The 22,730-nt window shown below is 38.1% G+C and overlaps 1 protein-coding gene and 1 pseudogene across 1 annotated transcript; both read right to left on the bottom strand.

The window, feature by feature from the left end:
- Nucleotides 1-4,890: 4,890 nt before the first annotated feature.
- Nucleotides 4,891-12,003, bottom strand: mmadhcb (metabolism of cobalamin associated Db). The gene is made up of 8 exons (XM_026927827.3): nucleotides 11,902-12,003; nucleotides 11,342-11,380; nucleotides 10,575-10,698; nucleotides 9,183-9,400; nucleotides 8,924-9,032; nucleotides 8,115-8,245; nucleotides 7,035-7,121; nucleotides 4,891-5,907 (listed from the first exon to the last, which is right to left on the bottom strand). Exons 2-8 carry the CDS (start codon nucleotides 11,348-11,350, stop codon nucleotides 5,713-5,715), a joined length of 873 nt encoding a protein of 290 aa, XP_026783628.2. The 5' UTR covers nucleotides 11,351-11,380; nucleotides 11,902-12,003; the 3' UTR covers nucleotides 4,891-5,712.
- Nucleotides 12,004-20,286: 8,283 nt separating this feature from the next.
- Nucleotides 20,287-21,247, bottom strand: LOC128318422 (uncharacterized; annotated as a pseudogene).
- Between the last annotated feature and the right edge of the window lie 1,483 nt (nucleotides 21,248-22,730).

Genomic DNA, 22,730 nt, shown 5'->3' on the forward strand with positions numbered 1-22,730 from the left:
GACACTGACATAGGAATAGAAACTATTAACATCAATTGCCACACTGCGTATTTCTTAAACAAGATCTTGTACTTTACTAATGTAAACCCTCAAATGTTCTTATTGACTTACTATGGATACTATTAATAAAGTCACTCTTACATGAGATGTTTTATTGAATTTAGCACATTGTGTGGCCGAGGTGTATCTGGATCCTATCCCGGGAGCACACTGCGGATGGAGCGCCACTCCCATGCAGCCCTGTGGCAGTATTAAAAAGTAAAGAATAACATACAGACCGTTCTATGAAAATAATCCGCGCTGGGTTGGTGCGATAGCGCCAGATACAAAGCTTACAGGCGTTACTGTTAGAAAACGGTCTTAAATGTGTTATTCGACTTGCACCACAGTGCTTTGCCAATGATTAATGAAATTTTTATTTAATTTTAGTTAATTTTATGTTCTCTTTAGGTTAATGAGCCAAAAAAGCAGCTTGTCATGTTACAGAGGAACCAGAAAGCCCAAACTCCTCCAACCTGATGACTTTCTCATGTCTGGAAACAGACTTATAGTTACAAAGCACTGACACTGGAGACTCCTTCCATAAATGTTACATAAACAACATCTAACAGAAAACTTACCATATCAATGATTGTGTTTTTCTTTTGGTTTTTTTTTTTAAATCAGTTTATTATTAGGCTTAGATTGTGTGGAGTATCTGCTATACAAGTCCCTGTGAATGAGCTGTTACTATAGAAACGATAACATATTAGAAAGATAGTGCATTTAATATAAACTTATTGCTCATTACAGCTGGAACTGGTGTTAGAAAATTAATACACAGCTTCTGATTTGAGAATTTAACCATGCTGTGTTTATATGCTTTATATGGGTTGAGAATGAAAGGGAGATAGAAGCTTATAATACTAAGGTCATAGATTGGTTCTTAATTATATGAACCCATGCACACGTTGTTTTTGTAAATTATTAACTTAACCTTGTATAATTTGACACTATGTATACTGGAATATACCAGCTTAATACTTTGTGAGTTTTTATACAAATGTTCAACACCAAAATCATGCACTTATTGCATTAAATATCAATTCTATTATAGGCATACCCTGAAGAAAAGCTCTTGAAGCTGATCTTCTGAATTATTCAGATCTAATGCAGGATAACAAGCAGGGTGCCTGACCTAGATCTCTAACCTCAATTAAAAATGAATGACTCCCATTTCTTATGTGCGCTAAATTATTCAGGCACATGCGTGAATGCATTAGAGCAGGCGTGCAATCCTGGCGATCTTCCTCCAGCAGTAATTTTACACACCCGATCCCTGTTAGTCACAGCTTTTAAAAGGACCCGAGTGTTAGATTCAGGAGTGTTAAAAGTTGAAACTCTGCAGCGTGGTAGTTCACCAGGACGGGCCTCGGGCACCGCTGCAGAAATCGTAGTTTTCCAGGAAATACTTGAGACAATATTTGTCTCTTTTCCTGCTATTGTTGGCTTATTTCCTTAAGAAATCATCTCCATCAGTCTCAATCAAAACTACAGCTCAGCATCATAATGGTGGCCTTTCACATCCTACGTTGTAGAACGGAAAGACAACCTTAATCTCTGGTGCCACACTTCCATTTATTATAGGGAGCAGTATTCACTGTAACACCAATACAATGGATTCTCAATATGAGTGGTGAATCAAAGGACTATAGTTTTGTATGAGATGAGATTTTTTGCAGTGATTTAAACATTTGAACACACCCGATTCTTTTATTAACCACCTTTCTGAGATTTGGAGCACTGTGTGCCTGACTCCTGTGGGTCCATAAACTTTAATGTTCCTATTTCAGAAAAAAAAATCAACTCTAATTCAGCTTCTCTCCCACAATGCTGATTTTGTTGAAGCAGCACACCGGATATGATTTTATTTCCTGTTTGAACCATGCCTACTTTGTATTTGAATGCCAGACAGAGAGAAAGAGAGAGAGAGATGCCTTTATATGGCCATGTGACAAATCAATAAAGACAGGAACTGATCCAAACACGATCGTGTTCTTTAGCCTTTCAATGACAAAACCATTGGCTAATACCTCCTTGACCTGTGGCCTTGCCAGTCACCAGATCTTTACTTCATCCAAAACTGTCTTTTGGACTAAATTTGGAAGGATAAGACCCGGATCATCAGGGTGTACACTCTAGGCACTCTTTTAAGTTATTTTTAACCTTCCCATACCGTTTTCCCGCTCCCTAACAACTCCCCATATGATTAAAACTGCGTATCTCTTACGTCACCCACTTGCAGCACAAAATGAATGAGTGTGTAGCACAGTGTGGATAAGTTAAACTTTTGGTAGCAATCACAGTTTGAGCAGCTAGAAGTAATGAAATTACATCCCATGTTACATCATCACGCATATGGAGTAGACCAAGTACATAACTTCATTTAAATAATTATATTTTTGTATTTATAGTGATGTTCAGGGAAACTGCATCTGATTGCAGTGATTGGTTGATTGATTGATTTATTTATTTAATGGATGGATGGAAACTGTGTTCTGCTCTTGAGCCCTCAGGTCTTAAACCGGCCATCAGCTTTTCTTGAGGTGATAAAGTATTGGCAATGCCATGAGATGGAGAGAGAGGGATAAATAATCATCACAGGTCAAGGATGTGTTATAAACAGGATTGGAAAAGCACATTTATTTATGATTTGTAAATTATATTGCAAATAAGCAACTTTTCTTTCTTTCTTTCTTTCTAAACTCTGTTTTATTTACACTTTTACAATCAATTTAGTAACAATTCAGGATTGAAATCCTGCCCCTTTTTATTAAAATGACAAGGTAATACACATTCTGCAAAATTGCACCCTCACCCATTCTTCCACTGGGCTTTACTTAATTTGCTATTTTTTACACATTTGCACCTTTATAATCTCGTTTCCATTCCTGCCCTTTAAATTCTATGACTGTTTATTTATAACCACCTGAGCTGCTTCAAAGGTAAAGATAATGTTAAGGTAGACAAAGTAAATATTAATCTGCATGCATAAGACACCAGGGACGGGCATGTTCAGTAGCCAGGGGCTGACTTTGGATTGCAGTGCCATTTGTTCTACTTTTAGAGCATCGAAGGTGATTAAAAGCTCTTACACCATAACCTCAGAAAATACTTGTTTCTGATTGGTGAGCAGGAGTGCATTCATTCCTCATTAGGACGCCTCTGAAGTAGAAAAACTAAATCCTCATAATGTCAGCATGTTGGAGTTTAACTGTAACAGTTAGTCACTTTGGCAACAAAAATGAAATGCATGGATATTTCTCAAAGTTTTAATCTGTTTTGGAAGTATGCGTGTGAGGAATAGGAGAAGGCATCCAAGAATCCTAACAGAGGATTCATCACAAATTTTGTTAAAGAAAAGTCTCCTCTATCAGTGCTGATGAACAGGACGTCCTGCTGGTAAAAAGAAAGGATATTCTTTATGAAATAGACATGGATAAATGCGTTAATAGATGTAACGTATATTAAATCTGTACTGACCATCAGATTATTATAAACTTGCATTACCACTGTATATGACCAACTCAGTTTCATTACTCAAAGACATGACTTACTCATGTGCTGTCAAAAAATTAGAAATTTTAAGAAAATCTAAGTTTGAATTTTAACTAATGCAAGGGATGAAATAAAGGTTTGTGGTGTTTTTGTGTTTCTAGAAAGAAATCATAAGGATGTGGTGTGCAGAAATTGAACTAGAACAAAAAAAAAATCCTCTTCAATGTTTTGCCTCTTAAATGTGACTGAAGACTGATTACAATAAGGCAATTAAAAAAAAATAAATAAATACATACATACATTGACTTCAGCTCTAAGTTAGTCAATATTTGCGTCCACTTCTACCAATCCCTAACTTTTATTTGTTGTATAGTGTTGTATAGCGAAATCATCTGTGCACAATGCATACTGTACATGGGCTTGGTGTGATAGTTAATGCTACAAAAATGCTGTTTTTTTTGCGGATAATTAAAACAAGGAGCAGCCATGGACATGCAGCAGCTGATGTAATGTAAATGGAACCAAATTAAACAGTCTGGCAAACTCACAGACACAGACGTCTCCTGATATTCAGCTGTCGCACAAAGCTCTCTTACAAGCAGCAGATAAATGCTGATATGATCTGAGAAATGGCTTAGATGGGTGAATCAGTGGCATTTTAATTTAAAACAAAAAGAGAAATTAAAAGTGACTTCTTTCGTCTTCTTCTGCTATGTTCCTTATTGGCCACTTTATTGATTTTCATTTTCATTTGCTTGCTCCCTTTCTGACATCTTCTAGATTTAATATCAACTTTGGTTTCTCAAACGTTCTCAAAGCAAAGAGCACATTATGCATCAAGTGCTTTTATACTTTTAGTTTGCTTACATATCATGCTGATTATACAACTACATTTATAATTTGTAAAAAAAAAAAAAAAAGTTTAGTGAATGATTTACAAAGTTGACCGCCTCGTCAGGACGGAACGCGAGACAGCCATTTACAGAAATGATGTTTTGTTTTACTGTTTGCTAAGTAGAAGAGACTTAATTTAGCAGCTGAAGTAATTGTGTTGCGAGCTCAGAGGAGACCGATTGGAGTCCATCTGCTGATCGAGACCATTTTAGCTTAATGAATGCTAATAATGCAAGAGCATCTGCTCCTCTCTGACAAAAGCCCTAACAGTGATGACCTCGGTCAGCCCCGGGCTAGGCAGCTTTCTGGACACAGTGTGTGTGTGTGTGTGTGTGTGTGTGTGTGTGTGTGTGTGTGTGTGTGTGTGTGTGTGTGTGTGTGTGAGGGGTTTTAGAAAATTTAGTCCATAACACAAACCCCTAGAAAGAGACATTTATATTAAATAATAAACCAAACAACTAAATAGCACCCGTTTATTCCTTTTTTTTTAAATTAAGGATAACATTAAATGACATTTACAGAGACATATCCAAGGGTTAAATTCTTTGATTACATAATGAGAAGGAAATTGCTGGAATATTTTTTTTTTATCTAAGAGGATCATGGTTGTAGAAAGAGCAGGATCTCGGAGTTGTGTCTGATAGAAATGATCTTTAGTGATAGACTTACACTGTGGCATACAATCTTTTATCCTTGTGATGATAAATCTATACATTGTTCCCAAAAAATATTCCCAGTTTGTTATCACTGTACTGTTACACCCATCTAAACCATATTTCCAGACATGCGAGTCTTGCGCTTTAAATATTTTAGCTGAAATTCAGAACATCTCAAATTCATTTAGAGTCATGAAAAGCAAAAATGTAACCCTCGCTATTATCATTTAATTCATACTAAAACTCAAAGCTGGTCAACTAGTTCCTACGGCAACTAAATACTACAAAAAAAATATACATGTATAATCTGCCAAACGTCAGTTTTCACTCTTTCTGTCAAAGTAAAAGAAAAGGCATTTTTCTTTTTTTTTTTTTTTTACATTTCTCAAACAGAAATCAAGCAGCATGGATTTGACCTTTTCTACACTTTGTCATAATCATCTACAAAAATAAATAAATCAAGCACCCCATAGGGATTACAGCAAATCTGACGGTGAGAGAGAAATTGTGTGCCATTGATCAGATCTGGTTGCGTGCACAGCGAGCACACAAGCGCGGAAACCGGATTAACCCTTGATTTTCAATACAGGGCTCTTGGATATTGTGATATGAAGTGCTTGATGAGTTAATTTCCTTGCAGCTTCTTCATGACGAGGCTGCTCGGTGGCGCGTCGGTGAAGACGCTTCCTACGAACACGTGCGTGCCCCACAGCGAGTGACGGATCACTTTACAGCATCCGAGGTCTTCGATCTGGAAACCCAGGTGGCGGTATCGCTCGTCTGTTTCGAACAGCGTGTTGTTGGTGTAGGGGCCGAAGAACTGCACGTGGAGGGATGAAAGAAAAAAAAAAAAAGGTGTAACACAGCACCATTTACTATAACACGTGAGATGTGAGACCCTGTTCTCCTTGAGTTGAGAAACGCTGAGACTGAAACCCTCTGCCATGCTCAAGGGTTCTGTGCAGCACTCCTAACTCTTACACGTCATATAAGGAATATGATGCTTTGCTTCATTTCCTCATTAACACAGTTCCATAAAGTTTATATATATATATATTTAAGGAACTGTTCTAGAAATTAGCATGTGGCATGAAATGATACTCTGAACATTCTGACATTTTGAAACACCCAGACATGTGTTAGTTTGAATTTTACTTCAAACATTTTAATCATTATCACGATCATGATATAAGTGAATTTCCCTGTTTCTAGCTTTTCCCAAACCAGTAAACTAGCGAGTGGAAGCACAGGAGATCTCACAAGTGCATTTATTTAATTCTTGCTCATTTTCTGACCAATGATTTGTTCTTAAGACCATTAAAAGCTTAATATTTGCCAATTTTCGGCTTGGCTCAATTTTTTTGCCCAGGAGTGTATATATTTTTTTTTTTAACATTGGAATTTATTTGAATATTATTTTACATGTATTTATTTTGAAGGCACTTTATTCAAAGTGACTTGCAAATAAGACGGAACACGTATCCTAACCGAGCAGTTCATACATTATAATACTGACATGATTCAAACAAAAAGCCTTAATCAAGGTTTATTGATTATAAATATTAGGCTTCCACAATAAAGTAAACAGAACTAACTGTGATATAGGTGACGGTGCCTAAAGCTAGCTTTGCTAACATTAAATATCAGTGTTTATTGAATCTGCTGCATTAAATCACAAACTCATCATTCATGCGTATGTATTTGTTCGACATACTGTAGTGTGTGTGTGTGTATATTTAATGTTTATCATTTTGTTTTAAGAAAATGAAGCTCTGTCATATTCTTTCAAATGGATAAATCTTCAAATCAGAACAGTTTAGTAGTAATGTAGTGTGAATGATTGATTGAGCTCTTGATTGTAAAATAATAAACCTAAATTCATTTCAGTATTGAGCAAAATAATCAAGATTACCTTTTTAGCCGCTATTGATTCCATTGCAAACTTACCGCTAGTCCAGAGGAAGGGTCGATAAAGTCGGCCCAAAAGCCCTCGGTGTGCAGCGCCTGGCAGATCTCCTTTGCTCCTTCAATGAACTGCACACAGCACACACAGCAGTATAAACTTTATAATGTCCTGATAAATCCAGCGAAAGCATCTGAGTGTGTGTCATATGAAAAATAACAAAAATTTCAGTGGGCGGAAAATACCAGAAGATAAACAACAAAAGAACAATTCGCCTAATAAGGTTTGGGATCATGCCAATTAGAGCAAAGCTGAGCAACACCCACTGCTGAAGTATGCACACACACACACACACACACACACATATGTATCTGCTCTCATTCTGGAGCATCGTCTCAGTCTGTGTGTTCTGAATAGGAGGAAGGCTTCAGGTCTGGACTTCATATAAAGTTTTGTGTAAATTCTTCAGCCATGAAAAATTTGAACGAGTAAACAAACGCTCATGCTGCAATATGAGCCCCAGAAACCTTCCGACAAAACGATCCTAAGCAATGCAGCAACACAATAATACAGACTCCACATCCTTGTCTTTGAATTTTACTTCCTAAATATGCCTTCTTTCTAAAAGCAGTGAGAATATAATGTAAAAAATGGAGACTTTGTGCTAGAAAGGTAAAGACCAAACACTGTCTCTGCGCTCTGGACGCGATCGGAGGTCACAACCTTCCTCTGCTGCTCATAAATAAGAAAAGAAGCATGGCATTTAAGAGCGACATCCACCAGACTACCACTTTTAACAACAGCATCTTTTAAAAGTGTGTGTGTGTGTGTTTTGGATAGAATAGATCAATCATTTTTATTGGTTTACTCAAACACAGCACTGCAAAGTTTTGTTCTTTTAGAAACAACTCATAGGAAGCTGCTGAAATTGATCAAGAATCAAGAATGGTGTGTGTGTGTGTGTGTGTGTGTGTGTGTTTGACTTTGATTTTGATCATAAGCCTATGAAATGTGCAATATTACTTCTTTGGAGAGAACACAAAAGTTAAAGGTTGGTTGTAATATTCTTTGCAGTTTTATTCAGGAAGTACGTGTGTATGTGTGTGTGTGTGTGTGAGACTCACTTTAGCCAGCAGTTGCTCTCTCTCCTGGTCCACCTCCTCAGACCAGGCGGTCATGTCATTCTCTGTTCTCTGTGTTACAGTGAGCACCATCATATTGCTGGAGGGGGCTTCAGGAAACATCATCGCAAAGTCTGCGTGGTTGGGAAATATTCAAATATCAAGACGTGTAATAGCAGACGTCTGTAACTTGCTGAACTCGCTTAATGTTTCTCCTTACTTCATCATTAACAACCGAGTCGTTTTAGTTCTGAAGGAACTATAAAGAAAAGGATATTCTTCAGAAGCCTGTGAGGAAATAACTACAGAGCCAGGAGAGTAGTTAAATGTAGAAAAATACAGAACAGTACATTTTGCCTCCCTTCTTTTTATTAAAAGAAAAAACAAAAACAAAAATGGGTGCATCCTGAAAATCCAAAATATAAGACCAGATCAACATCGAAAGGGTTGGAAAAGAAAAGAACGAGAGATTGTGAGATATTCTCTATTATTACTATATTCTCTGTTCTCTAGCTTCGACTCAGTTTAATTTGTATAGCACTTTTAACAATAGCAGAAGGGAGATTTAGAATCCTAATATCTTAACATTCACTATCTGGCCTTTAGCTTGTTACTTGGAATAAGGAAGGAACATCTGTGAAACCTAAATTCAAACACACTCAACACTGAAGAATTTGCCATTATTTTGTACTGAGGGTGTGCAAACTTTTGCATGCCATTTTAAGGATTGGGCGTGTGCCTTTACAGAGACTAGTGTATGCTGCCATCTAGTGGTCAATACTGTTTACCCTCCTCAGCGGCGTAAAACTGACCTTTTTTCAGCAGTTCTGGGCAGGACTGGATGGCACACTCCACTCTGGAATGGTTGAAATACTCCTCCGCGCTGTCGACCTTGTGTGCCGATGAAGCCTCCGTGTTCTCCTGCAGATAAAAGAGGAGAGCAGCGTTTAAGGGACTGCATAGTAACAGCATCGGGACAAGGTAAAAAATTGCTGTTAATATTTTAATGGATTTCCAGTGTATGGGAGTGGTGTGGATGAATGTCATGCACAGCACAGAAAGATTTTTTACGTGGAACTCGGTGATGAACTGTGCCAGGATGAACTCGTGCCTCTCTGTGTTAGATGGAGCTGTCAGCACGTCCGGTAGTATTGTATGCACAGGACCGGACTTCTGCTCTGCCGTGCATTCTAGCTGCCTGGCAAATCCCACGTTACCGGGCAGCTGGAAGCGTTTATCCTGAGGACCGAACGGACCCATCTTCTCGTCCGGCCACACCGTCCTCGGTCCTGGATAACAGCGCAGTAAAAACATTTAATTCTTTGACAATTTCACGTAAAACGATTTCACTCCATGCCATTCTCACTGCACTTATGTTACTGATGACAATCTGTATTGTAAAAAGTGCTAGTAAAAAAATAAACACCTAAATTCTGTTCTTTCTGATGGTTCAGGGATTTAAACTCACAACCTTCTGGACACTACCACACAACTAGCCCACTAGATGCAAAGCAAATCCCACATTTCCAAATAGCTGGAGGAATTTGTACAGGCCCACAGTCAATAGTTACATACACATGGACTTGTATGGCTGATGCTCCACATGAACTGATTAAAAAAACATATAATCGTTGATATAGTAATATTTTCAGCGAAGGGAAATATACATAGCATTTACAGAAGGAGTCTCCAGTGTCAGTGCTTTGTAACAGTCAGAGGTAACGCTGTAACTAAATTTTTTCCCCAATGGGTCTTCAGTGTAGTTTTTTTTTTTTTGGTAACATGACAAGCTGCATTATTGGCCTTATTAATATTAAGAAAGAGAGGCTGGTGAGGGAGTGACTGTTCATAGCTGCTGTAATATAAATAATAACAGGAACTAACCTGTTTCGCAGATCTTTCACAACATTAAACAAAAGGTACAACATATTCTTTAATGAATGATTGTTTGGCAAAATGGTGTAGTTTCAGTTCAATTCAATTTTATTTAAATAGTGCTTTAAACAATGGACACAAAGCAGCTTTACAGATATCCAGATATAGATACAGACTTGAGATTTTTCTCTAATGAGCAAGCCTGAGGCGAGGGTGTTGTTCATAGGAAGCGTCTTCACCGACGCGCCACCGAGCAGTCCCACTACGACACTGTAACCCTTTTGTACTACATATGTCATATATGTATCTGGAATGTCTGGATTTAATTTATTCCAACACTGGCTCGATTTGAAATGAGCACATGAGATGGTTCAGTGGTATTAACTTCAGGTCCATGCAAGTCTCTTATGGTTTAATATTTCTTCTGACTCGTTTACAAAAGATGACACAGGACTGAAACTTGGCCTCAGAAGATTTAGCAGATAAACTGTATTTTCCAATCGCTGAGAGAATTCAAAACCATTCAAACATGTACCATTTATTACCATCTTGCATGTTTTAAAATGAAGGACTATTCCGGTCACTTACCCATATCTGGTGGTGTGACGTTAATGTGACGCTCATCTGAGAAACATCTGGTTCCTGCTATGCGTCGCACAAGAACGTGAAGCCCTGGCAGGTATGTAACCACCCTGGCTCTGCAACAGAGCGCCTGGTGAAGAGAAAAATGCAGATATACTGAACTTACAGAAGAGATTTCAACAAAATGGGTTACATATACGATCAGATTTCAACAAAACAGGTTCAACATAAGATCAGATTCCAACAAAACAGGTGAAATACATGATCAGATTTCAACAAAACAGGTTACATATACGATCAGATTTCAACTGGATGTTAGTTGAAGTTGCAGTACACTGTAAATGTATTATGCAGCTCCAGTTGATGAGTAAATATTATCCAAAGCTACAGTCTGATTGTGCTGTATTCAGGGCAGCACAGCTGCCATCTCACAGCTCCGGAGTCCCCAGTTACTGTCTGTGTGGACTTTTTCACGTTCTCCTAGTGACTGTGGGTTTCCTTCAAGTTATTCAGTTTCGTTCCACTTCCCAAAAACATGCACATAGCCAGATTATTCTAAATTGCCCTACATGTGTACGAATATGTTCATAGTGTCCTGAGATGGACTGGCGTCCCACTCAGTGTGTGTTCTCGGGACTGTATTCACTGCCACCCCGAGCAGGATACAGCGCTTACTGAAGATGAATGAACGCATAAAAGTAGTCGTTTAAAATTCTGACGTAGATGGCTAACACAAAAAGTCAAGACATAATGCTGGATTTAACTGAACTTACGCTGGCCATCCTGTTGGGCTTCTTCTGTTTATATACCACCTGTGGAAGAAAAGACTGCATTATTCATAATGAATTATTAGAACAGAAGCACTCTTATTACACCACATGTCACAAAGGTATACCTACAAGCTAGCAGAGTTTAACATGTTAGAGTAAACATCACGTCTAACTGATCTGGGCTCGTTTGACAGGTTTCTATTCCTTTGTTTACTATCAGGCTGTACACATGAGGATTCTGGGTAATATAAGCATGAAAGAAACACAGTTAATACTATTGTTTTTATTTCTTCCAGTGCCTCAGCTCCCACATTTACACTGGAATACAAATCACTAAGCTGACATGAAGAGGAGTAAATCATTACATTGAATTTGCTTGTAACCCTCACACAGTTAACACCTGCTGCTAACTAAACAGCTAGCACACCACGCTAGCACAGTTTCACAGGAATAGCCTCCATTATAACACGATTATTACAGTATTCCTCACGGATTTAATATAATGCCTGCCCTTTAAATTTCGCCACGCATGTAAATATCCTGGAGAATGTTTTGGTTCTCACCTGAATTATTCCTGTGTAGTTTAAACAGTTTATAAAGATAACTGAAAGCGCCTCAAGGTTCTAGGGTCACCTTTTGATGGCGTCACTACGGCGGCCTGCCAGGGAACGACCAATAAAAACTCCGCCTTTACAGGAGACGCCCCCGTTACAATTTGCACATATATTTTAACTCTATATTAACCCTTTCATGCATAGTGACCACATTTATGGACACTTTTTATATTTAAGGAAAATATAACATGTAAAAACATTTCACTGTTAGAAAAAAGTGTTTAAATAGAACTACACAGCATCTCTATACTAAATGGCCAAAAGTTTGTGGACACCTAATACAGATGTGTTCCTTCCCCCAGCTGTTGCCACAAAGATGGAAGCACACAATTGTAGAGGATGTGATTGTACGCTATAGCATTACAATTTCCTTTCACTGAACTAAGATGCCCAAACCTGTTCCAGCATGACAATGCCCCTGTGCACAAAGCGAGCTCCATGAAGACATGGTGTGTGAAGGTTGGAGTGGAAGAACTCGAGTGTCCTGCACAGAGCCCTGACCTCAACCCCACTGAACACCTTTGGGATGAACTGGAACACCGACTGAACCCCAGACCTCCTCACCAACATCACTAATGCTCTTGTGAGGAAAATCTAGTGGAAATCCTTCCCAGAAGAGTGGAGCTTGTTATAACAGTAAAGGGGGAATAAATCTGGAATGGGATGTTCAACAAGCACATATGGGTGTGATGGTCAGGTTTGCACAAACCATATAGTGTATTTGAGCTCAAAGGTTGATGTTATGATTATTATTATTATTTTTAATAACGCACTTACATACAGACAAGTGACAATTAAAGAAAAAAAACTAGCAAAGTGTCTTATTAAGGTACTGGGCCACCACGAGCCACCAGAACAGCTTCAATGCACCTTAACATAGATTCTTCAAGTCTCTGGAGCTGTACTGGAGAGAAGAACACCATTCTTCCTAACGATATTCTCTCAGTTAATGTTTTGATTATGGTGTTGAACAGGACTGTCTAACACGTCACTCCAAAATCTCCCATCGGTGTTTATTTGGGTTGAGAGCTGGTGATTGTGAAGGCCAATAACATACGATTTACATCATTTTCATCCCATTTCATTCCATCCTTTCATTTTTAATTCATCACATATCATATATTATTCAAATAATATTACATGATATTGCATTATGAGAGTGAAAAGTGGAAATGTTGAAGCTTATACAGTTCCATTTGGAAGGTTAAATCCTTTACCTACAGTATCTCTCTGCTAAAAAAAGACCTAGTAAGATTACAAATTTCCACTAGATGTCAGTAGAACATATGTCTACATTGACCTGGGTTGCTATACAGCCAGGAATCAGTGACAGGAAGGATGGGTGAAGATCTACTGATGGAAGAATGAAATCCAGCATTATCTGGTTGTATATGATTATAGGCTTTGTGTACTACTACAGAAAGATGTTTTAAACCCATTAGCACTAATACTAATAAATTGTTGTGGTAATGTAAGTTAAAAAGCCCGTCATACAGGATACTGATTCAGTTTCTTGTACATCGAATGATGTTAAATAACATTTATGTCATGAATGCGAGAAAAGAGAAAGGGGCAATGATGAATTGTGCGTGAGACACTGTGAAACGTAATAAAGGTTTGCATGGCTGCTGTTCACTTTTACAGCTGGTATTGGCTTTTTGTTGCTGTTGTAAATGTTATCTATTAACTTTTTTTTCTTTCCATATTGCAGTTTATACTAGGAAGATCAGACATTCAGCCTAACAAACATCCTGTCAACTCATCATCCTACCAAATGTAAGAGCAGAAGCGGCGTGTTGCTCCATTCTCAATATGAAAATAGGCCATTTGCTAAATAACAGTCCAGATTAGTTTTTACCATAACTGTATTATGATTGTACGTTGTAAAACAAACAAACAAATCAAATTTCATTTTAAAAGCATCTAATTGTGAATGAGTCAAGCTAAACATGGGATTACTGACAGCTAAGGCATCCCTATCAAATCTACCCAACACTTATGGATTACAAAGGATCTAGACTACTGATGCAGGCTAGAACCCGACTTTTCTTCATCCAGATTCTCCTGAATTGTCCAGTGAGTTAGATCATATTTGTGTGCAGCCTAAAAACCTGATACAGATTCAGCATTACCTAATCCTAATCACAGTGTAATCCCCAAAATCCAGCACTCAGGTCCACTCAGTTGCTAGACCAGGCACACACTTCCAATCCATTCTCCTTGATTAAACCAAATCATGTATATACATGGAAATGTTGAGTTTATGTCTCTAAAGGATTTTTTTTTTTGGGTATTTTCTTTGGTTTTTTTTCTCTATTTGGCGCCCTAGTGGAATAACAGACTAATACCTTTTCCCAATTAAGGTCCACAAATCAATTTTAATTTACAACATGAATGCTAAATTCATTTGGTGGGCCAGATTACAAGCTTTTACGGGGCCAGTGATATGTCTGACACCCTGCCTTAAGCGAAATGGGATCTGAGATAATGAACTTCGCGCCTCTGTGATTTAACACTTCACTGAACAGCGTTATGTCAGAGAGCTCTCTCTTTCTTGTTCTCTTCATGTTGGCAATGGGGTGGTGTAAGTGATACAAACACATACTACAGGGCAACTGCTTATCAGTTTGTTAGTTAGTTTGGTTTGTGTTTCATTTGTTCTGGGTGTTTTTTGTTTAGTTTGTTTGGGTTTGGTGTGATTGGTTTTTTGTCTTGTTTTGTTTATGGTTTACTTTGTTTTTGATTTGGATAGGTTGGGTTTAGTGTGATTGGTTTGTTTTGTTTTTTTAAATTTGTTTTGTTTATGGTTTACTTTGTTTTTGATTTGGATAGGTTGGGTTTGGTGTGATTGTTTTGTTTTTTTAAATTTGTTTTGTTTATGGTTTACTTTGTTTTTGTTTTGGATAGGTTGGGTTTGGTGTGATTGGTTTGTTTTGTTTTTTTAATTTGTTTTGTTTATGGTTTACTTTGTTTTTGATTTGGATAGGTTGGGTTTAGTGTGATTGTTTTGTTTTGTTTTTTTTATTTGTTTTGTTTATGGTTTACTTTGTTTTTGATTTGGATAGGTTGGGTTTGGTTGATTTGGTTTGTTTATTTTGCTTGTCTGGTTTTGGCTCGTTTGTGGTTTACACTGTACAAAATTTCTGTGAAATTTACAGTGAAATACTGTTAAATAGCAACAATAAAAACCTGTAAAAGGAGAAATAGAGAGGGAAAAAATCTGATATCAAAACAGTAAATAGGAATACAAAACAATACTGTTCTTTTTACTGTAACAATTTGTAAACCTAAACCAATTTTGCTGCATAAAATACTGTTTAAATTCAAAAGTAATGGTGAAATACAATAATGTGTTAAATAAACCTTTCCCTTCCCTGCCCAGACTGTTACATATACCGACTTTACTTGTAAATCAGTAGACCTTTCATAAGTAAATAATGTACAATAAAAAACAACTGTACACCACTAATAATTTGTCCAAAAAGATTGATTTGTTAGATAAATAATACTATATTACAGTAGAAAGCTGTCAAGCTTGATGTAAACAGCAAGATGATTTTATTTCGTAATGTCTTTTCATTCGCTGATTATGTCTAAATGTTAGTACAAAGGTCGATCAAGGCTCTGTGTGTGTGTGTGTTTGTGTTATCCGCAATCCAATCCCCAATGGACTGTACTGAATACAGGTTTTCATTCCAGGAACTGCACCTGATTCAACCTGTTTAATCAGCTGATCTTTTGTTTGAGGGACTATCACAGGTCACTCCTGCAGGCCTTCTTGAGTATTGTTGTTTCAGAATTTTTCTCCAAAATCCTAAAAGCTACATCAGCTGATAATTGTTCTTTGGATCTGGAACCTTTACTAGTGGAAATAAATGGTGTATTTCATATCAAAATGAATACTAATAAGGAAAAACTCTTTTTACCAAGTAAATTGTAGATCGTGTCAGTGCATCTGATTATAAGCGCTCTCAGTCTCTGTTACACTTTCAGAAATACAATTATAACTAATTAAAGTGTGCAATGTGACATTCATTAATAAACATTGTTATCACTGGCAAATCACTGTGGTATAAGTGGATTAACACACTGTAGACCATGGATGGGGTTGGGGGTGGGCATTATTTTCATATAACCATTTTGTATAATTATCTGTCGTGTGTTATTCCTTAATCTTAAACTTAAACTCATTAATCTTAAAAACGTAATATACCTATATGTGTAATATATATATATATATATATATATATATATATATATATATATATATATATATATATATGTGTGTGTGTGTGTGTGTGTGTGTGTATGTGTGTACATATTTACATAAATATATTGACATAAATATGCCATACATTAGCACTAATATGCATAAATTTGATTAATATTCATTTATCATATTCATTATACTAATGTATATCAAATGCACAAGATCCTACTTTAAAAAGTCTATATATTTAAGACTAACCATATATAAATATATATAAACCTACAGACTGATTTTTGAAAATAATTGAAATAACTGCTTTAATCTAATTTTTTTTTTTTTTAGAAAATGATACCATCATAAAAATGGTTTAAATTTATAGGCAATGTTAGTGAGAGTGGTAAGAATCGCCTGGATAGCTGTGAGAGTTTAAAGTCACAAAGTGACCATATGACATAGTTTGGCATTGGTATGGGGTCGTATGGGGGTTTTGTTTGTTTGTTTGTTTGTTTTTAATTTATCCCTGATTTTCTCCCGAATTTAGTCATGGCCAATTCCCACCCATCAGACATCTCTCCCCTATCACACAACAGCTACCATCCAGGGAGGGTGAAGGCTATCACATGTTTCCTTAGAGGCACATGAAGCCAGACTACAGCATCTGTTCAAACTGCTGCTCATGCAACGTCAGCGGGTGCCATAACACACTTGGATGCCCATCATTGTCTAGTGTTGCTGTGATTGACAGGGGAGAGAGTATGCCGCCCCTCCCTCCCTGAAAGCATGGACAATTTTGCTCTCTTGGGCCACGGATGGCTGTGGCATCATTGGGATTCGTACTTGCGATCTCCAGATGTTAGGGTGCCACTCTGGAGCACTGTAGGGGGGTCTTAAAAACTCCAGTACTAGTATGAGATCCCATGCCGGAATCTTGGGGAGTGTGGTGGAAAAAGATGCCCCAATCCCTTCTGCAAGGCTGTGACAAGTCTGTTGCACCATTCATGGTGCTGTGATGTGGACTCTGTGGCCTGATTGCTGAACCAGCGGTAGAGGCAGGAATTTATATATACACTCACCATCCACTTTATTAGGAACATCTGCACATTCATGCAGTTGTCTAATCAGCCAATCCTGTGGCAGCAGCACAATGCAAAAAAAAAAAAAAATATGCAGAGACAGGTCAAGAGCTTCAGTTAGTGTTCACATCAAACATCAGAATGAAGAAAAAGTGTGATCTCTTGATCGTGACATGGTTGTTGGTGCCAGATGGGCTGGTTTGAGTATTTCAGAATCTGCTGATCTCCTGGGATTTTCACACACAATAGTCTCAGGAGTTTACACAGAATGGTATGAAAAACAAAAAACATTGAGTGAGGGACATTTCTGTGGGTGGAAATGCCTTGTTGATAAGAGAGATCAGAGGAAATGGCCAGATTGGTTCAAGCTGCCAGGAAGGATATAGTAACTCATATAATCACTCTTTACAACCGTGGTGAGCAGAAAAGCATCTTGAGGTGGATGGGCTACAACAGCAGAAGACCACACTGGGTTCCACTCCTGTCAGCCAAGAACAAGAATCTGAGGCTTTCACGGGCACGGACTCACCCAAACTGGACAGCTGAAGACTGGAAGATTGACCAGGTGATTTTTTTTCTAATCTTCAACGGTCAGTTTGGTGAGTCTTCATTAACTGAAGCTCTTAACCTTAAAAAAATCTTAACTTTATCTGCATGATTTTATGCATTGTGCTGCTGCCACATGATTGGCTGATTGGATAATTGCATAAATGAACAGGTGTACAGGTGTTCCTAATAAAGTGGATGGTGAATGTATATAAAAGACAGCAAGGCCAGTCATGGACTACTGCATCCTGACCTAGTGGACTGCTAACTCTGCCAGGGAATCAACTCCAAATGATTGTGAATCAATTTGGCATTGGGAACAAGTACCTGTGCCCTGCCAAACCTTTCCCAGATGTGAGACAGAGTGTGCAGACACTACTCTGCACTGTGTATATGCTGTCTCACCATTGTTGAGTCAGTTGCCATTAGTGAAGCGAAGCATGGACAGGCCCACTTCAAGAGTATTTGTGCAAGGTGTAGCATGCTCTCCTTCGACTTCATATGTGCTTGATTTTGTACAAACATGTCCTAGAGTTATTGATATGCACACATTCACTGAAAGACCAGTTGTCGGAAGAGAACATAAGAGAATGGAAAGAAAGACCCTGTTATTATAATTATGAAAGCCAGAATCCTGAAAACAGACTACATTTCTGCAAACTGGGTACTGCATTCCATACACGGAAATACCTAGATGAAAAACACATCAATGCAAATTGATTGGCATTTTAGTTTCTATCCATTTTATTAAATTGCTTGTGTGGTTATGACAAATGTATTGTCAAGCTCAGGAGAACACGGTCCAGGACAGTAAGGGCAACTTACTTCTGTTGGCTCAAAGTTCTCTGAAATGGGCTTCTCAGTCTTAGATAAATCCAGTGGAAGTTCTGCTGGGATTCTCTTGGAATTTCACAAGTAGTTTGTCATTGTGATTACACCACTATGTGTTCGGTCATGGCAAAAAGAAAGTACACCCTCCTTCAATTCTGTTTTTATTTATCAGGATCTAAATAACAATTGTGTGATCCTCAACAACTTATCTCAGGTGACAACAAAAAACAAAACTGATTTCAATATTTATTCATTTTCCCCAAAAAACTAAACCAACATTCAGAAACCAGGCAGAAAATAAAATAAGTACACCCTTCCAACTTCCACAATCATTAATCGTAATTAATTTTCATGTGTTCCTAATGAAATGCACAAGATTAGTTAATCATCAAGAAGTGTGACTACCTCTATAAAAGCAGAACTTTTAGCAGTTTGGTGTTCTGGAGCTCTCAGATGTGTGTCTACATCATGCCAGGAAGAAAGGTGACCTCAGAGAAGCAATTGTTGCTGCTTGTCAATCTGGGAAGGGTTATAAGGCCATCTCCAAACAATTTTAAATTCACCATTCTACAGTGATAAGGATTGTTTAGAAATGGAGAGCCTTCAAGACAGTTGCCATTCTTCCCGGGAGTGGGCATCCCAGCAAATTCAGTCCAAGGTTAGACCGTTTAATGCTCAGATATATAAAGAAAATCACGGGAGTTACATCATGTGACATACAGGCCTCTGTAAGCACATTAAATGTCTATGTACAATCAGAAAAAGACTAAATGGCTGAATGGATTTCATGGAAGGGTGGCTAGGAAAAAGCCCCTTCCCTCCATAAAGAATATGAAGCACAACTTAGATTTGCAAAATTGCATCTGAACAAACCACAAAAGTTCTGCATCAATATCCTTTGGACTGAGCTTAAAGTGGAGATTTTTGTTGATCATGCACAGCTCCATGTTTGTCAAAAACCAAATGCAACATATCACCACAAACACCTCATACCAACTGTCAAGCATGGTGGTGGAGGCGTGATGATTTGGGCTTGTTTTGCAGCCACAGCACCTGGGAAACTTGCAGTCATTGAGATAATGATGAACTCCACTTTATACCAGAATATTCTTGAGACAAATATGAGGCCATCTGTCCAACAGCTTAAGCTGGGATGAAATTGGGTCATGCAACAGGACAATGATACAGCACACCAGCAAACTGACAGCTGAATGGCTAAAGAATAAAAAAATGAAGGTGTTGGAATGGCCAAGTCAAAGTCCAGACCTCAACCCCATTGAGGTGCTGTGGTGGGATCTTAAGAGAGCTGTAAATAAACAAATGACCTCAAACATCAATGAACTGAAGCAATGTTGTGAAGAGTGGGCCAAAATTTCTCCAAAATGATGTGAGAGACTTATAAACTTCTACAGAATTCATTTACTTCAAGTTATTGTTGCTGAAGGTGGTTCTACATGTTACTGAATTATAGGGTGTACTTTTCCCTGCCTGGTTTCTGAATGTTGGTTTACTTTTTGGGGAAAATGACTACAAATTGAAATCTGTTGTGATTTTTTGCTGACACATGAGGTTATTTGTTTGTTTATAGAAGCTGTTGAAGACCATACAATTGCTATTTAGGTCCTGATAAATAAAACAGAATTGAAAGTGGGTATACTTTCTTTTTCTCATTCACTATGTCTTCAATATCTTCTCATTTGATGTAACCACTGCATTTTTGGCCAAATGAGGATGCTCTTGGAACAGCCATCACATAGATATGTATCTATGAACACAACTCAATCTATTTTTTGTGCCTATACACTGGCAGTGCTATTTACCTGACTTGGTGCCAAAGTGTCCCCTCAAACTTAGACCAGTTGTTCTTCTCTCCAGTGTACACTGAAAAGAAGATGTATCTGTCAGAGAGACTATTTTCGCCCCGGAAAATAGGAAACACACAGTCTACATCCTCGGAGTTCTAGTTACAAGTTGGTAGAGTGCCATACATTCTTCTTGCCTCGACTTTGAGGTAAGTCCTTTTTCCACCATCTCCTCCATAGACTCACTGTTCAGTGCTGGTGGTGGAATATATGCATCTGCTTTCCTGGTCCTCTCTAGATAGTAGCATTATTTACCAGGGTTTCCACTTTGGGCAGCTATGCTCATGAAATGCCTACATTCTTCCACTTCACAATCATACAGCCATGCTTCTGCACATGTATGGGAAGTTTCACACCATGAGAATATTTTGTAGAAACATAGACTCCATTTTTGGGGTCAGTGCATATCATGGGTTCATGTCCAGCATGCTGCTCTTTTTCTTGTCTTCTTAAGTTTGAGGTGGTGCTGAAATGAATCTCACGTTTATGGCAAAGCCTGTTTCCTTGTCGGACTGGGCCAACTTCAAAGATGTCTCAACATCTGTCATAAACAGAAAGTTTTTCTCTGTGCAATATAATATAATATGTTTTGGTCTATAATTTTATTTTATTTCATTTTATTTTATTATTATTATTGTTATTATTATTTTACAAAACACCCTTAAAAAAGACAGGAACTCTGAGGAAACTGGGTTTTGTGTCAGATCAGACTTCTCCATCCTCTTCTTCCTCCATCCTTTTATCTTGCTCTCCTCCATCTCATCCTTCTGCATTAGTGAAGCTTTCTTTGAGTGTTCCCAGGAACTTAGTGATGTCTATCATTTTGAAATGGAAGAAGCTTGGCACAGGCTTGTACCATTCTAGAGTTGACCATCTGGCCAAATTGGGAATCCGGCAAAGAAGGGCCGTGGTCTGGGAGGTAAGAAAGTACCAAACAGTCAGTCTAAAAGAGCTGCACATGTCCTGTGCAGAGATGGGAGAACCTGTTGGAAGGACAACCATCTCTGCAGCCCTCCATAAATCAGGCTTTCATGGAAGAGTGGCAAGACAGAAGCCACTGTTGAGTAAAAGGCATATGACAGCATAAAGGACTCTGGCAACATGTGGAAAAAGATTCTCTGGTCTGATGAGATGAAAATTGAACTCTTTGGGCAGAACAGCAAGCACTATGTCTGGCAAAAACCAGTAACTGCACATCACATGGCTTATATCATCCCTATGGTGAAACATGATGGTGGCAGCATCATGCTATTGGTGTGCTTCTCAGAGGCAGGGACAGAGAGACTGGTAACAATTGAGGGATGAATGAATGAGGCCAAATAGAGGAACATCCTTGAAGAAAACCTCCTCCAGAGTGCACGTAAACTCAGATCGAGATGACAGTTCATCCTTCAACACGACAGTGACCCTAAGCATACAGCCAAAACAACAATGGAGTGGCTTCCAAGCAAGTCCCTGAATGTCCTTGAGTGGCCCAGCCAAAGCCCAGACTTAAACCCCATCGAACATCTGTGGAGAGACCTGAAGATAGCAGTTAACAGATGCTTGCTGTCCAATCTGACAGAGCTTGATAGGATCTGCCGTGAAGAATGGGAGAAACTGCCCAAATCCAGGTGTGCAATGCTTGCAGAGACATATCCAAGAAGACTTGTAGCTGTAATTGCTGCCAAAGAAGCTTCTACAAAGTACTGAATAAAGGGTCTGAATATTTTTGTGAGTTTATTTTTAATTCATTTTCAAAAAAATCTGTAAAACCATGTTGTTCATCATTATGGGCATTTAAGTGTAGATTGATGGGTGAAAATGTCAATTATATCCATTCAAAATCAAATCCACAACACAATAAAGTGTGCAGAAACTAAAGGGGTCTGAATACTTTCTGAATCCACTGTAGTTCCTGATATCTCCTGCAGCTCTAAACAGCTGTTCCGTCTTCAGCCTTACTTTTCTCTCTATCCTGAAGTTAATAAGACAAAACACAGCTTGTCATGCAACTAAGAATCTGAAAAAGTCAAATCACTTTAGATTCGAGTGACAATGAACAGAACAGGAAACTGACCTCAGAACATGAAGTCACACAAAAGAGCTGTGCAGTTTTTGAGTTAGTGTCTCTGGTGTTGTGGGTATGAAGAACAGTGTGGCAACTTGCCCCGCTCTCCCCTAGATGGCAGCAAAAGAAAACATGTGAAAACAGGATATACAAATATTAATTTCTTTAATGGCTAAAGATTTTACCCTTTTTTTAAAAAATGTGAT

Source organism: Pangasianodon hypophthalmus, chromosome 5 (assembly GCF_027358585.1).
Source record: "Pangasianodon hypophthalmus isolate fPanHyp1 chromosome 5, fPanHyp1.pri, whole genome shotgun sequence".
NCBI lineage: Eukaryota > Metazoa > Chordata > Actinopteri > Siluriformes > Pangasiidae > Pangasianodon > Pangasianodon hypophthalmus.

Excerpts from the sequence above, each read along its gene's own strand:
- mmadhcb (XM_026927827.3), bottom strand. Across the intron at positions 9,033-9,182 it reads AGTTCATCACCGAGTTCCAC|GAGAACACGGAGGCTTCATC; the intron begins GTAAAAAATCTT and ends TTTTATCTGCAG. Across the intron at positions 7,122-8,114 it reads GAGAGCAACTGCTGGCTAAA|TTCATTGAAGGAGCAAAGGA; the intron begins GTGAGTCTCACA and ends TGCTGTGTGCAG.